The following is a 17,092-nucleotide window of genomic DNA, read 5'->3' on the forward strand; positions in this document are numbered from 1 at the left end:
AATAAGGAGGAGGCATTTGCATTGTACAGGGCTTAATCTTAATCTAAATGCTGTGTACAGTACCCAGCAAATAAAATGCAGCCACACATGCAAATGAGCATTTTGTAAGTTATAACTCTTCCAACGAGTCATCACTGCTTGAAAAAGAATGAAGCACAGCCATGAATTCTCTCTTCTTGGATGTTAATTTTATTTACAAAAGAAATTATGACTTTTTGAGAGCAAAAGGTCTCCCAAGATTCACACAGGAGCTCAGTCACGTGTGCTTTGGTACATCGCAATGCTGCCACTCTCATCACTCAAAGGTCCTCTCTTATACGTTACAGAAGACATGCGGTGTCCTACGGAATTGGCTGGCACATAAATGCAACATGTATAGGTATAATACTTTTCTTTTTGTACGTGACAGCAGTTCTACTATCCCGAAAATGTACAGTGCATTCCTGGGGTTCGTATGACACTCTGCCACTGCACCTTATGTTCATGCCAAGAAACAGCAGCAGCAGTCAACTCGGTGCTCGTGAAGAAAAAAACAAAATGAGCTAAACTGCAGAAAAATAAGACCAGCTACACGGAGAAATTAAACATTAAACATATGTATAAAATAAACAACATACAAAGAAGTTGACCGGCATTGACATGAACATTAAATATACACCAGTATTTACAACTATGTTTCACAAGGTAGCACTGTTCAGTTCAAGGTTCTATAAACATGCACACGACACGCACACAAAACTACACCTACGCTTGTGCTCTGGAAAGAATGATCATCTCATGAGATAACTTAGGATAGGAGGAGAACAGGCTTTTGGGGAGGCTGTCAAAAAAAAAAAATGTGCAGTTGCAGAACAAATGGACGATCACTTAAAAAGCACAACTCTCAAAATCCCAAGGTGTGTACTGATACACTGGTGAAGGCACGTGACTTTTTCAGTGTGACTCACAATGATGGTACATACTTGGAACACACAGACCAAGCGTACATAACAAGCAACACCCGATACAAAAACCAAACAAGACTGCCCTTGAAAGGATGAAGACTGTGAACATATCCACATTTCCAAACCTTCAACAAACCTATCTATCTCACACAATCGCTCTTCTCAATCCCTGCAAAAGATGACCACATTGTGCACTCTTTATAAATGATTTACACAAGCAACATGCTTCTGTTCTGCAACAATATGCAGGAAGATTTCCAGCACATGTATACAGCAAGTCATGCAGACCAGTCAGTCACCAGATGAAGCATGCCCTCTGCTCTCTTGGTTCCGAGAATGAAAGCTCAAAAGCTATACAGTCAAGCTGTGAGAAAACAATGCATATGCCAGCAGGAGGTGGTATAGACACAAGTTATTACTTGGCCTCATTACTCGTGTTTTGAAAAAAAAAAAACTTGAATCGTGGGGAGAGGACGAACACTTCCGACAGTGAAGAACAGCCAGCTTTATCCCGAAGAACTGGCGCAGTTACCGCAAGTACAGGGTAGTCCACTTTTAGGATGAATATGTGAGCACATGGCCGTTCTCTTCAAAGCGCCAGAGTGCCTGACAAGGCCGTGCAGTGAGCTAAGTTGCAGGCCGTGCGAAGAAACGCTTCCAGATCCCTCAATGCTGGCTCGACGTTGCTTTGATATGCTGCTGTAATGGACACAACAGAGCTCCGAATAAAGCAACCACATCTTTGCGTGTTCGCCCTAAGAGTGGATGACCCTGTACATGTAAGCAGCTGCCTGACAACTGCACCGTACCACTCTCTTGATGGTGTTCTGAAAATTGGCAAGTACAGCACAGCATGGACTAAAAGTTTGATTCTTCAACAGACCTGCAAATTGGAACCTAGTTTTGTTATTTACGAAGAAAAATTGTGTTTGAATACTAAACAGTACCTCTGCACTGTCCCTCCATCCTTCCCTTCCACCCCCTTTAGCCCAAGGGTTGCAACCTGCAGGGCAGTCAAGCTCCAATACAAGCGAGAGCTAATGATGCAGAAGCATAGAAAAGCATGTTTGTTCCCACACAGTATTTAACAGACTGAGGACACTTAAAACATTAACACACACACAAAAAAAGGGATATGGCCAACTATCTATGCATAATGTCAAACTCATGCAGGCATTCTACATCTCTGTGCACACATTATTTGTAAGTTGAGATGAAGAGGAAGAAATGAAAGAAGAAAAAAAAAAAGCTGCTAAATCTCAAGCCAAAAATGAGAGATTACATCAGCATAAGTCCTGTCTATGCGTGATATGAAACACTCGTGTGTGACATTTTCCTTCACAGGGTACTTCTTTTTTTTTTTTTGGTTGGTTGGTGAAATAATTAAAAAAAAAAAAACTTTAAACATATTTTGCCTGATCCAGTACAAAGCAAATGCTGTGCCTAATGTGGCTCTCTCCTGAACACATTCACTCCTTACATATACACAAGCCACATTTCTGCAGTGTCCTGTAGCTTGTTTTGCATCCAGCAGTCAATATAGAAAGAGAAGGAGCTTCCTACACCTTTTTACAATGATCCATTCATTTCCCTCCTAAATGTGTATATTGCTCTGACATTATCAGGCTAGCACTGATCACATTTTGATGCTTTCATGAGCATTGAAGTCTAGCGTGGAGCACTTCCATTACCTCCACAATTTCCAGCTTCTAGTAGAAAGTGTCACCGCAAACCAGCGAGACCTTCAACTAGAAACTAGAAATGCTGGGAGCAGTGCAAGAAAAAAACAAAAACATATAATAATGCTTTGCAATGTAGCTTTTAAGTGTAGAGCTGACTTCAATGTTTCAGGACTGCTGAGACAACCTCAGGAATAAATTAAAGCCTACTGATAAAAACTCAGCTGGAATAACAGACAAAAGTAGCGGCACGGTCACCTAAAGGGCTTCACAGTGTATGCTACGAGCCACCCTGAAACCAACTTTTGCCAAAGCTCAGAAGCACTGTCCATAAAACTACTTTCCACTTTTTACACAACTGGTTTCACACAAAATGATGGGTTGATGTGCAAGCTGCACTCTCCTCACAAAGTTAAAGCACAGGAAAAAAAAAAAAAAAAAAAAGGGCCCCCTACTGATGACAATTCGACCACAGACAGTACACTCCATACATTCAGCATGTCCTGCACACTCTTGCATGTTGTGAAAACTAACAAAATAATGCAAAAGCATGGAAACATTTATCTTAATGGCCATAATAAAGCATCAAGGGTGTTATTGCAAACAGTGGCAACTATAAATAACATATATCCAAGGTCATAGTATTGACTTTGCAAGGGTTAAGCTTAACCAAGAGCTTGATCAATCAATGTGTACAAATATAGTCATGCAGAGCAAAATGCTTTCAGCATGTCAAAGTTTAAGTGGCCAAATGTAATGCTCAAAATAAACCACTGGGTCACAAAAAAAAAAAAAAAAGCAATCGGGACGATCACTGCACATAGGAAGTGAACATAGAAGGGGTTGAGAGATCTGGTAGCAGCATAAGTGAGTGCACACACACAAGTGTTCAAATATGCACTAAACCCAAAGTCACATGTAGTATCTAGTTTCCACTCACAATCTTTTCACGTTCACTTACTGCGGTGAAAAAGCTGTCAACGTTCAGCAATAATCTCATATAGTTCTTTCCTATCATGCTGTTTAAGAGTTTCAACCTGAATCCCAAACTAGCTGTGTCAAAGCTCTCCAGTTGCTACAGGTTACTTCAAAATGCCAACAGATAAAATATCTAGTGCATTTCATTTGCTTTGCAATGAATAATTAATCATCACAAGCTGTCTATCCCTCTAACCATTTCTGCAGACATAAACAAGTGCAAATCCATGCACTACAGGCTTTGTTTGAGAAAGAGGGCTCTAAAGTATGCAGGAGACATAAAAAAGAATGAAACAAGAAACAATAAACGTGTGCATAATTTCCATCATATAATCCTGCCCGAAAACACAACAGAATGTTGGCTAAGCATAGCAATATCGACTACCGCGTACGGTGAATATGCGGCTTGACTAGTTTTACCAGCAGCATGACAAGACTTGAAAAGAAAAGAAGCATGGTGAAAAAAATACTTAAATAATTCAGAAATGATACGCTTTGGGCACTGTGCACTATTATATTATTACACTATTATGCGGACACAGGAATGCACAGCATACAACAGAAAGTAGGAACTCATGCAAGAAAGCCATAACTAGAAATGAAAGCCACATCTCACATGGTCTACAAAGCTGCCACAAGAACTATAAGCTGCTATACAAACACGTAAATATATGTATGTACAAAAAAACAAAACAAAAACAGCTACATAAATAAGGAGCAGTACGTAATAGCTGCTTATCAAACAAATGCTTTATAACACGTAAAAGCATGCATGAAACATCTAATTCGCAACACCAGATAAAAGAAAGAAACTGAGTTCTTATAATGCACTGGTGACCCATTGCGCCCAGTTGTGAATTCACGTGTGAGCACATTTGCCAGCATTTTAAGCTGAAATCATACACTAATTGTTTACTTCAATGCATAACACACAGCACACGAATGTAGATGGGACAAGTTGTGCACTGAATGCTGCGTGTTCTGCACTATGAAGTACCCAACTAGCCCCTAAGAAAACTTCATACATTGTATCAGGTATCTGCTGAAAAGGTTTTTCAATGTGGTCAAGTAACTCTAGAAAATTGACCGTAAATCTAAGCCATCGGTGTACAAGTAAGGGGTACCTGCATAAATAACTTTTGCCAGTCTGATTTCTCGAAAGTGCTTCCTTTGCCGATGGAATTATTTTAATTCACTTACCTCTTCTTCATAACCAAAGAAAATAGAAATTCCTGAAGTATAGTTAAACAATAAGGCTGACAATGAGTGGAATGGCAGTAAGCTCGTAAAATTTGGAAGTAAGAACACGGGACTGAGGTTAAATTTTTTGTGATTTGAACAGTCTTCAGTTTTTCAACATATACATCTGCAATGAAATATAAAGTCAAACCAGTAATCTGCTCAGCTCTGATGTTCATTACATGAAATCTGGACTGCAGCCAGTAGTGTGGAGTGATTTATTCATTTAATAAGCATAAAATAAGTTGGAGCTTGGTTATACTGAGTCACTTAAGAACACAGCTATGTGATTGGCTAGACTTTAATCATTATGATGAAAGCATCAATTACTACTCTCACATATTTCATGTGGAATCACTTTGCCTTTCTCCAACTCATAACATGCACAAGAACTGAAAGAAATCTCTTTAATGCCATATGAAAATCCCACACCTAGTTCAATTATTAATATCCATATCACCTAATCAATGAGCATGCCTGTACCATTTAAGGACTACTGCATGGAAAGTTTTCTTGGTCACACTCACCTCTGAGCAAAAGTCAATGAAATACAGGTAATGAAAATGTGCAATGTACGAAATATCTTTGATGGTTTAGGAGTCAGATGCTCTCTATACCTCAATGAGAAAGCATCATAGTCCTCTGGTTTCATTAATTTAGCTAAGAATGTGGCTAGAATTCGACATAGTGCATGAAATTTGGCTAGGGCAGTGCACTACTTCAGTGTAAGATTCCTGCTGGTGGTAGTCTGATCATGAAAAGCCTTCATTGTACAAACACCAAAAAGGAGAGCAGTGCCGAACTTAACAGTGGGTATCTCCTCTTTACAGCACAGCGAAGTACATCACTAAAATTGCTGCTTCCGACTTCAAAAACTGGCACCTAAGACAAGAGGCAAGAGCTAATTGAAGATTTTACAAGAATACGAAGGACAATGATATCAGGCACACTAAAGGGCTACGTGGTTAAAAAAAAAAAAAAAAGGGAAGAAAGGAAGCTGTTGCAAGGCCATGAAATGCTAATCCCCATCAACTTGTTTCAGAGAAAGCTGACGTGCGGTCTGATGAAGTGAGGATGTACAACCCATTTGGCATGTCAGTGAACCCAGGACATTATCTCGTCAATTACTTGCTGAACCAATTAAGGTTAAAACAAAGGAAGAAAAATTATCTGGTAATACACCCCTCATTTAAGAATAAAAACCAGGTGTCCCAAGTGTAAAAATAATATGCCAGAACAAGAAAAACGAGGTGTGAAGAATGATAGTGTGTCAATAATCCTTGCACGCACACACTGAGAAACACTGCCATCACTGAAATCAGTCTGCACCTTTCCAGCGATGAAGTGAAACAAGCCACGTGAAGTAGTAGTCCCGCTGAGTTGCCAGAGTGAGTTTCTTGCTGAAGGTCTCCATCGCAGCAGAGCAGCTCGTTTTACAAGCAAACTCATCACACAAGTCGATCGCCTTGAAGACCTGGCAACGCTGCACCCATGTGCTTAGGTCCCTGGAGCGGGTAGAGAGAAGAAACCGAGGATCAGGATCTACACTCAGTGCTGCATATCGCAGAAAACTGCACGTTTTCCTTTGCGCTATATCCAGACAGTGAAGCTACTGCCTTCTAAGGACAGCTTCCCAGCACGAAGGGTGGTGCACAGTATAGAGGAAACATCTTTTTGATGCATATTGTAACCAGGGGTCCAAGTCAAGCAGTTTAATTTTCATTTGCTTCCTCAGATTTGCCAGGACATAGTAAGGTATGGGGACTAGACTTCTCTCATGTTGCTGTTAAGAAGCCTTTCTTCTGTCTGAAGTCCCTTTCCCTTGCAACAAAACGAGAATAAAGACATTATCGGAGCAGCGCATAAGACAAGGACGAGGTGAGTACACAGACATGAAGCCGTGTCTGTACACTTGTCTCATCCTCGTCTTTTGCACTGCTCCAATAAATTCAAACCAACATGACCAAGCTACCACCTTGAGGATGAGGACTGCGTTGTTATAATTCCTAACTTATTAAATATTAAAAAATGCTGTAACGTCCTTCGAGTTCAAAGGGGAATGTATAGATGGGGCAAGGAAATCATAAACTGCATTAGTGATTTTCCAAGCAAAAAAAAAAAAAAAAATTAGTTTTGAAGAAAGAAATAACTGCCTCACTTTCCCGAGGGAAGAGGTGGATGGGAGTGAACAAACAGAGAGAGAGGTGCGTAAGGACAGACTCAAAATAATTTCAACAAACTGAGGATCTTTAACATGCACTGACATCATACAGCACACGGACAACTTTCGCGCGTCACCTTCATCAAAACGTGGCAGCTGCAGCTAGATTTTAATTTAAGCCACCACTGAGCTACTGTTCAGCAATACAGACCCTTTTCATAAAAAAAAAAAAAAAAAAAAAGGATGCTATTTACTCTAAAAATTTCTTTAAGTGTTCCTATGAGGTACAAAGTATTGTTACCTCTATCAGCTCATTTTGTTGAGATGCTAGTTACTTCCAAAGCTGCATCACGGTTGCCTTTTATCTATGCAGTGACCACACTAAAGCCATTGCTTTCTTTAAATCTACTTTATTTGGAATGCCATTTTGTGACCTTCATGTAGGCATTGATGCCCGTACACCGAATTCCCTCTTAGATGTGGTCATGCCATCACCATCAGCAGCAGCAGTCAAATGCAAGCGCAGGACAAAGGCCCCTCTGCCATATTCCTCCAATTACCCTTTTCTTGTGCCAGCTGCGGCCACTTTATGCTCCTTAAGTTACTAATTTCATCTGCCAACCTGACTCTCTAATGCTCCCTGCCATGCTTGTCCTCTCTTGCAATCCACTCCGTTAGTGTAAGAAACTTCCTATTGCATTACACTCCCTGCCCTTGTTGATTTCTTCATCTGGGTTTTCACTCTATGATTTTCTTTTTCATAGCTCTTTGCATTGTAATCAATTTAGGCTGAACCCTTTTTGTTAGCTTCCATGTTTCTGCCCGTAGGCGAGTGTCTGTAACGTACAGTTGTTTATATATCTTTCTCTTGGGGGAAACTGGTAAACTGTCGCTTGCGCGTGCCTGTCAAATATTATTCTTCTAACCCTTTCACTCTTGCACTGTGGATCTGCAGCCCACAACCTGTCCTAAGTAGATGTATCTCCTCAACCCTTCCATCATCTCACCACATACCATAAACTGCTGTTCCTTTCCGAGACTGCTCAACATTACTTCAGGTTTGTTTTCATTATTTTATACCTATTGTCCAGCTTCACCAATCTAGGTCCTAGATCATGGTTTGCAATACAGCCCCCCTCCCTTTCAAGCTACTCAGCAAGGTAATGTCAAAAGCAAATGGCCAATTACTGAGATTGGCTTTTATTCTGAGCTCTTCCCAATCGAATTCTCTGTTACCTCCAGTAAACACACAGTGACTCCTGGCGTGACCATCGTTCCTAATAGATATTTTGTCATTTTTTTATTTTATTTTTTTTACATAACGTTGTTCATACACTGACACCGATCTGTGATGCAAGCAAGATGTGGCGGCACTGCAGTTACCGGGCGGGCGGGTGCAGAGCCCCAGGAGGCACGTAAATGAAAGCTTTCAAAGCATTCTTCTCATTTCACACTGCATGCTTGAGGTCGTCCCTTCATAAAAAGGATTTTAAAGAAAACGTGTAAATATGAAAAGCCATTTTGCTCCCTTTGGATGTACTAGGGATGAATGCGACCCATAAGGGTACGGACACACTGGCGGGAGAACGCGCGCGGCGTGCCGCCAGCGGCAGGACGCCCGCGCGGCAGAGAGGCCACATCGGTTTCGCGCGGCGATCGCCGCGGAGGTCACGTGACAGCGCTGATCTCGCCTTGTGTCCGACTGCGTGAGCTGATCTACGATTCTTTTTTCGGCCAGCAGACCTCATTCCGACTTCTCCTTATCCCTCATAGTCTACCGCGACGATCGTGTTTGCTCCGTAGCACACCGCTCGAGCATTCGAAACAAATTTACTGTCCTGTTCACATTTTCCCCTACGTGAATGTTCAGCGGGCACTCAAGTATGAAAACAACTCGCCTGCGAGATCGAATGCTTTGCCGATGATCGCTCATCGGTTGATTTTCGCATAAAAGGAGAATAACTGAGCAGCCTCAAGAAAGTGTTCCATTATTCTCTCACTGAGGCGAAGTTTTCAACACGGAGGCACAAGAGGAGAATGCTCGCTTCGTCGTCGATTGCACGGAGCGCTTGAGTTAACTTCGGTAGTAGGCACGAGATGGCGACACTGACGCGCACGTCGCTGAGCCGGACGTCTCTCATTGGCTCTTCTGATTCGCGGCACGCGGCAAGCCGCCGAAAATGGCTCCTCGACCCATTCGGCGCGCGGCAGGTCTACCCGTCGCCGCGGCAGGTTTTGCGGCAAGCTGCTTGCCGCCGGCGGCATGCCGCGCGCGTCTTCCCGCTAGTGTGTCCCTACCCTAAGACACGCATAAACTTTTCACAGTACATGTGTGTGCATTCGTTACTAGCCTGGAACTGTTTTTGAGAAGAGTATAAAAAAGTACACAGCATTTATTTTATACAGATACACTATTCAACCATCCTGAAAAGTGTATTTTTCGATGCTGGACATACCTTCCACAAAGTCTAGGCATTCAATAAGCTCAGTATTTCTCCAAATTTCACGGGTTTCTGCGTAAGCAGCTATACTGCAGCTTTTGCAGTATAGTCTGACATGCTTCTGCTTGTGTTTTATCTGCTAGCAAGAACAGTAATTCAAACCAGATGGGCTAGACAGCTCTACAGAGAAGGATCTCAAAGGGCATGATAAGTAAACTGTGCATTGGAGCATGTAACTGCCCTGCCAATACAATCAGAAGCCTCTAGCATCTGTGTGCACCCCTTATGTTTGTAAACATGATGTCAGTTTGCAAACAACCCTGATAATGGCATAAACAGACTGTTGACTTGTCTACCCAGCACTGAATGATAGAGTGAACAAAGTAGAAGGCAGAAAAATGTGACGCTGCACAGACAGAGTGGAAACACTCCCGCACACAGGTAGATAAGTAGCTTTTTGCTCCTTCTTTTTTTTCCTTTCCGGCTGTGTGGCATCCGTTCTTTGCGATAACTTTCTCCCAGCTGGAACTCACAGTGACCTTGGAACCTGTGCAATTGCGCAGGTGCACTATTTCCTGCACCCCAACAGTTATATCTTGTTGTTCTTTCACACACAATAACAAAAAGAAAAGGTAAGCAACTGGGTTCCACGTGTGATCCAGCTGCAGTGCAAAGCAGTGCCACTCTGAGCACCAGTTTCTATAGTGCCTGTGCAGGCAAGAAAAGTTGATCAATGTGCCCAAATTTAGCCATTTATACTGACACTAAGTCATCCCAATTTCAAAAAGGTGAGCAATCTTTAGAGCAGATAGTTCAGTTCAGTTCAGTCGTTCAGTCATGTTCGACTCTTTGTGACCTTATGGACCATATCACGCCACGCTTTCCGGTCTCTCACTATCTTCCTAATATCACATAACTTCATCTGCAGTGCCTCGAGGATGCCATCTAACCATCGTGTTCGCTGCCTACCCCTTCTCCGGTGACCCTCAACCTTTCCCAACATTAAATCTTTCTTCAGCGACTCCTCTCTTCTCGTCAGATGACCAAAGTAGCTGAGCTTTAACTTTAGAATTTGACCCTCCAATGAGCAGTCAGGGTTTATGGTCGACAATATCGATTGAGTTGATCGTCTGGCAGTCCAAGGAACTCTCAAGTCTCCGCCAGCACCACAATTCAAACGCGTCAATTCTTCGGCGGTCAGCATTCTTCACAATAATATGCAATAATATGAGGAAAGGCAGAACTTACATCGTCAGGTCTCCTTTCGGTCCCCATGATAAGAAGGTTACTAAACTCATGCTCAAGTAGCTGCCGTACCTGCAAACCGAGACATGCACCAATCAGAACAGGACAACAAGCCTCCGGAGAACACCAACTTTTGCTTCACTTTGCTTGCGTCGTTACCTTGGCAAGACAAACAAAAAGTCACGGCAACTACCATGACAATGATAACGTTAGTGCCAGGGGTGTGCGAATATCTGAAATTTGAATACGGATCGAATATGTTCGTTACTCGATTTGTATTCATATTCAAAAAATTAATATTCAAAATTTTGAAACATTCAAAAATTACCAAATATGTCGAAAAGCTCATCGCGCTGCATGCTTCACCGGGATGCTTCACCTGTGCAGTGAAGCATCCTCAAAATCGAAGGGGCTGTTGTGTGAAGAGGGACCTTCTCTTTTGTAAAGAGGGCCTTCCCTACATTGAATGCAAAGTGCATAAAGCAAAGCAGTTGACAAAACCAGTAAAAAAAACCTCCTTTTCACTTTAATTTCACCTCGTACGCAGTCAACCGTCATGCAGGTGTTCATCCCACCAAATTACTGGGGTGCAAATGGCTTTTGGTAGTTTGCTCAGGACCATTCAATAATTCAAGGTTTCGGTTAATGTGGACATTTTTTCTAGTCCCTTGAATGCCGAATTATCAAGAGTTTGCTGAATTCAGCAGCATTATGACAGCTCCGCCAGATTTCATGCAGGTGCCTCTTGTACAAAAAAACCAGTATACAGAATCATGTATTAAATTTATACAGTAAACCCTTGTTAACATGAACTTGCATATCTAAAAAAATCGGTTAAGTTGAAAATTTTTCACGCCGCGCCTTCACCTCCCATAGGTGCTATGTATTAACTCCCATTTATCTCGAAGCATTTTTCGGGCGTAATGCGGATATCTCGAAATTTTGACCGGAAGGACCGAAGGCAAAGGTCATTACCAAAAGATGATAGGGGCTCTGAGCGAGCACTTTGTTCCTATACTAAGTGCCGAACGCGGTCACGTTCGAAGAGCGAATACAAAATTGCCACGGACACAGCCTTTTGCCTTGGGTGCAGTCATGTGAGCGCCGCTCGCGCGCGGGGACTGATGGGTCTTATCGGGCAGTTGGTTCAGCGTGGTTCGGTCAGCTGCCCTCCGCACGTGAATACCGGCAAGAGCGATTTTTTTTTTGCGAAGTTTATTGCGTCAGGGCATTTTGCATTTCAGCGATTTCACCGTGCTAGGTGCATGAAGCTTTGACTTTGATTTTTGTTGTGTATGTGTTTGCAATACTTGCTCCGCAACAAAGTTGAATGCAGCGGCTGCGACTAACTGTGATGCGTTTAGCAGCTCGAGGATGCTTTGTCGGGCCGAATGCCAAAGCGAAGCAGGCAAGCATTACCCAGTCTTCCTTTAAAAATAATAAAATTCAGTTTTTCCTGAGAATTCTTTTGCGTTTATTACAAATGCTCCCCTTGTGCAGAGGAGTGTCGAAGGGCGCGACGGGCCGAGGGCCGCCAAAGCATTTTCACTCGGCGCTGTCACGCTCAGGTTCTGGGTTTTTAGAAAATTTCGCATGTCACCCAGATGCAGCTCACGAGGTAGCCAATCGCAGAAGGCTTTGGGCTACTCAATTTCCGTCTTAAATTTTCTTTTTTTTCTTTTTTTGCGAGCGAAGTTTGTTTTCTTAGTCTGGTTTGAGCGAAGAACCTGCAGACGCTCACTTCGTCTGATCCGTGCATATAAAGCTTGGCAGGGTAGTAGAGAATAAAAAGGCTAGTGTGGCTAGACACTGTTAATTTTCGAAAGGAGCAGGAAAAAGTCACTGCTTGCAATGCAAGTCTGCATCGCAGTGTAGCAGCACACCGCTGCGCTGCGACCCCCTTTTTTTTTTTTTAAACGCTATGCGGTGCAAAAAATTCATCAGTGTTATTGTATTTCAAGCTGTGTAGTGTTAGGAATGGGATATAGCGTAACTGTACTCCCCTTGACCTAAAGACGATGGGGCGCTAACAAAGCAGCGCTGAAAATGCGCCTCTCAGCCGCAGAGTCTCGTCACTCCGTGCAGTGTGCACCAGCGGCAACGACAGGCGATGGCGCAAGACGGATCGCCAGAGATTGTCGCCAGAAATTTTCGGCATTTTGCTTAACTCAAAACTCCGCTTATCTCGAAATTTTTCCCTGATTTTACAGCTTCAAGTTAACGAGGGTTTGCTGTACTGGATTGTTCAGTAGGGCATGCACTCCTGTGCAATTCTAGTTCATTTTATTTGCAAATACCACGTGAATTCTGAAATAAACAAGACAAACAATGTTTGATATATTTAATTTAAAGTTCTTTTTTTCACTGATCAGATATTTGGCATTCGAAGACATTTCCTCCTCATATATGTTATTCGATTCATATTTGAGAATTTCAATACTTGTACACCCCTAGTTAGTACACACAACCCAGAATTGAGAAAGGTGCTGAAAAAATATGCATATAATTTCTGATCAAAATTGTGATCCAGCTATTCTTTGTGCAGCATTCAGGTTGGTGCCGTACCATTTCACTTCCTATTTGGCATCCATCAGCTAGTCAAAATATATGCGTTAGTGGCAAGGGTCTAAAGTGACGACATATGTACTACCTCCAACTGTGTGCCATTTCCAGAAGAGAGACACACTGCACCTTCCTGTCCATAAAAACCAAAATAACCAAAGACGTTTAACAGTTTGGCAAACTCTGTGCCAGTGTCTCAACCAAAAAATTGCGGAATAAAAAGGCAGTGTTAAATGCGCTAGCGTGTCTACTTTAAATGCGAAGCTTAAACATCCTCCTAGTGCAGCAAATCAAGGCAGGTTTTGTGGTGTTCAAGATGTTAATGTGGCTTCTGTGACCATGTTCAGACCTTCCCTTGAGCCTAACTGTTGACCAGCGAGCTATTTGTCGTTCAATGTACAACAGGAGAAGGCAATTTTAAACTTCTACGCTGGAAAGTACAAGTGCCCCGCCTTTCTCATAGGGAAATCCAAGAATCATAGCTGTTTTCGTGGTGCCGCGAGGATCCCAGTTCGCTACCATAATGACGGGAAAGCATGGATGACGCATTAACTTTTCTGGGAGTGGCTTGTCGAGTTTGATCAGCGGATCGCACCAACAGCTCGGAAGCTCTCGCATGTGGATGTTTCTTTCTTCCCACCAACCACCACAGCAGGCTTGCAGCCTAAGGATGTGGTGGGGTTGCCACCTATGAACTTACCTGTGGCACCCTCTAAGCTGAAGCCCAGCCAGGGGTGATTGGAATAAATCAGTTTTGTGTTTGGTTCTGGAGCAGCGTGGTTGCCTGGCTCTCTCTCCCGACCTCCTGGCACGACAGCACGAGAACGCCCAAACAACAGGATGCAGGCGTAACTGCTTTCTGCGAGGCACTGTATCGCCGACGTGTTTTGAGCAGGCTCATGCTAAACCTCGACATTTCTCTCAGAGAACGCTGACCGGCGCCAAACTAGAAGATCTTCCTCTTGATGGCAGCGCAGTTCATTATCGGAGCACGGGCAGAAGTAAGCTCCTCCACCATCATGAACTGCTTCAGGAATATGGGCTTCGCTGGAGAGGCTGGCAACGCGGAAGGTCGTGAAGCTCGTGCCGACACAGCAATGACTGAACTTTGGTATATAGTGAGCAGTAGTGATGGCGACGCGTCGAGACTTGAAGAATTATTACATGCTGACGATACAGTCGCGACAGATGAAGAGCTGACAGACGAGGCTATCGTCGCATCATTCACTGGCGCATAGGACGGTGACAGTAGCAACGACAACAAACCGGAACCTGTGTGGGCTGCATCTGATCAGGAGGCTTTAAGAATGATCGACCCCCTGTGGGACTTCGTTTTTCCTAAGAATCTTCCACATCACTATCGTTAGCAGTTGGATGTTCTCCAGAAAGATGCTGGCCAGATTGCCGTGAAACAGACAACACTCGCGAATTATGGGTTTCTTCCTGCTATGAAATAAAAAAAGTGTAAGCTATCTAGTCCTCACTAAATGTGGTTTATGCTTTCTTTATTTTTTTGGCCTAACCTGGTTATAACAATTATCGGTTACAACAAGAATATTGCAATGGCATTTCAATATTGTTATAAGTGGGTTTGACTGTACTAGACAAAATGATGCAAATATTTTGCTGTTACCTCTATTAGTTGCTGACAAAAGTATTAACTCGAATGCAGCACGAGATTTTTTTCAAGCTTTTTGGCTCTCAAAGTCTGCCCTCACATTATAATCGAATACTGCGTTTCAGTGGCCTAAAGCAGCGGCGGGGTGCGGCCATATTGAATCCGTCACCACTTAGTTTCGGTTTCCGCAGTTTTACAATGTTACGTTGGCAACATGGGTACTAGGAAAGCCAAATCCTAATCCATCAAAAGTCAAAATGTTGCGCTTTTTTGGTTGTAGGCTCAGGATCACATTGCCACCTTAATTCTGCGCTTGCTGCGTTGATTAGTGCGGTCACTTCTGCTGTTATCGTAGTTCACACTATGGCAACGCACCGTGCCCAGTGCGATGCACACTTCAAAAAAGCTATTCTGACAGCAGAACAAATCAAATTCCCTAGCAGCTAGACGGCTAGATGTTAACTAATATGCCATACGTGGGTCTTTAAATTTGAGCCTTTCTGCGAAGGCTTACGACGACGAATGAGCATTTTTGATGAGACAGCAAAGGCCACAATGAATATAAAAGGTACTTTTTCATGCGTTTATCTCACGTTACATCCGTGATCTTATTTTTCCCCATTGCACAAAATGCAGTCGCCCATCGTGTTACATTCGAGTAAATACTCCAAAATATGCCCAAAAATACATGCAAAGTGTAGTAGTATACGGCTTACCCTGTTTTAAGTGCTGTCAGGCACTCATCTTCCCTGCAGCACATTCATGCTTTCTTTTTTCATTTTTTATTTTCATAGCATGCATTCACACTGCAGCAAGGTCAATGCATTTGCCTCATGGTTTGCATTTTGCTCGATACTAGGGGTGTGCGAATAGTGAAATTTTCAAATATGAATCGAAAATGAATATGACGAAAAAAAAAGTGCCTTCAATGTTGAATTCAGTGAGAAATAAAAAATATATAGCAAACATTTTTCATCTTGTTTACGTGATAATTTGACTGGTATTTGCAAATAATATTAAACTAGACTTGCACAGAAGTGCATACCCTACTGAACAATCCAGAATAAATTTTATACATCACTCCGTATACTGGTTTTCTGTATAGGAAGGAAGTGCATTAAAATGGGTGGAGCTGTCATATTGCTCCTGAATACAGCAAATTCTCCTTAACACTTTCCTATCCACGACGCCTATTCACATTGATAACCCGCTATCGATGGTTCCACGATTCGAATTTTTCCGTTTTCAAAGCATTCCTATGTGGCAGCATCCAGTGGGAAATAAAAAAACCCTTCTTTCAATGTCGCTCTTGGTTTTATTTCTTTCCGCTGTGCCGCGCCCGTGAAGCTGGTTTCTGGAGTTAGGTGATCGGGGCTCCTTGTTTACATCATGGCATCGGCAGCGTGCGCTGCTGCTTCTTGGAAACGGCGCGTTTCCCCGAAAATTGACGCATCTGAGAGCTCATTTTTGGACACAAACGGCAGCAATTATGATTCTGAAGATGACTTCAGCTCTTCAGACTTCAGCACCGACAACAAAACTGCGTCAAACCAATCTGGAACGTCAACGGCCATGCCCCAATAAGTTTCGATTTCGTCCCCGAAAAGTTCCCCTTTTGCTGCGCGCTGATCGGAAGAGATCAGTGTCCTGAAGGTTACAACTGTTACCAGCAGGGTGTCAATGTCTTTCAGTAGTCGACCTCACTCAGAAAATACTGTACACAGAAAGCTAGAATTTGCTGCAATGTTGCATTGGACCCTGTTTAAAAAAAAAACAACGTATGAGCTGAAATTTTTGTTTTATTTGTGTGAAGAAACTTTGATGTTTTTGTGCATTTTTTTTTAGCTAGAATTTTTTTCTGATAGTTTCTTTTTATCATTTACACAATAAAGATCTTAATTGTGACTAATACCATTGTGAAGAGAATTTCCTCCTCTACAATTTGATACCATACACTCCTGTAACAAGTAAGTTTTGCTAAAACAATAATTTCAATGCCACCAACAAAAATCCCTACTTTTCCTGCAGACAGGAAAGTGTTAATTCGGCCTTTAAAGGCCCACTGTCCACCCTCCGGTCGAAAATATTTTCTTCCCCGGTGACTGTGAGACTTCGCCCCCAGAACGCAAGGCCGCAAAATGTTTTTGAAAAGAGTAACTAATAACTCAGTTACAGCCACCAGCAATCACCCGATTCTGTCGTGCTTCTCTCCTTCCGTTCCCTCG

General features: G+C 42.6%; 1 protein-coding gene across 2 annotated transcripts in view; it reads right to left on the reverse strand.

Annotated features, from left to right (window-relative positions):
* Window positions 1-826: 826 nt before the first annotated feature.
* The window catches only part of Liprin-alpha (PTPRF interacting protein alpha), a 97,342-nt gene continuing 81,076 nt past the window's right edge, over window positions 827-17,092 (reverse strand). For both annotated transcript variants that reach the window (XM_084600701.1, XM_084600700.1), the window contains 2 exons: window positions 10,691-10,759; window positions 827-6,345 (listed from right to left, as the gene is read on the reverse strand). In XM_084600701.1, coding sequence (XP_084456827.1) covers window positions 6,289-6,345; window positions 10,691-10,759 — 126 coding nt within the window. In that variant the 3' untranslated portion in view covers window positions 827-6,288. The remainder of the gene's footprint in view (window positions 6,346-10,690; window positions 10,760-17,092) is intronic.

Source organism: Amblyomma maculatum, chromosome 4 (genome assembly GCF_055883805.1).
Source record: "Amblyomma maculatum isolate TAMU_Amacu chromosome 4, ASM5588380v1, whole genome shotgun sequence".
Classification (NCBI taxonomy): domain Eukaryota; kingdom Metazoa; phylum Arthropoda; class Arachnida; order Ixodida; family Ixodidae; genus Amblyomma; species Amblyomma maculatum.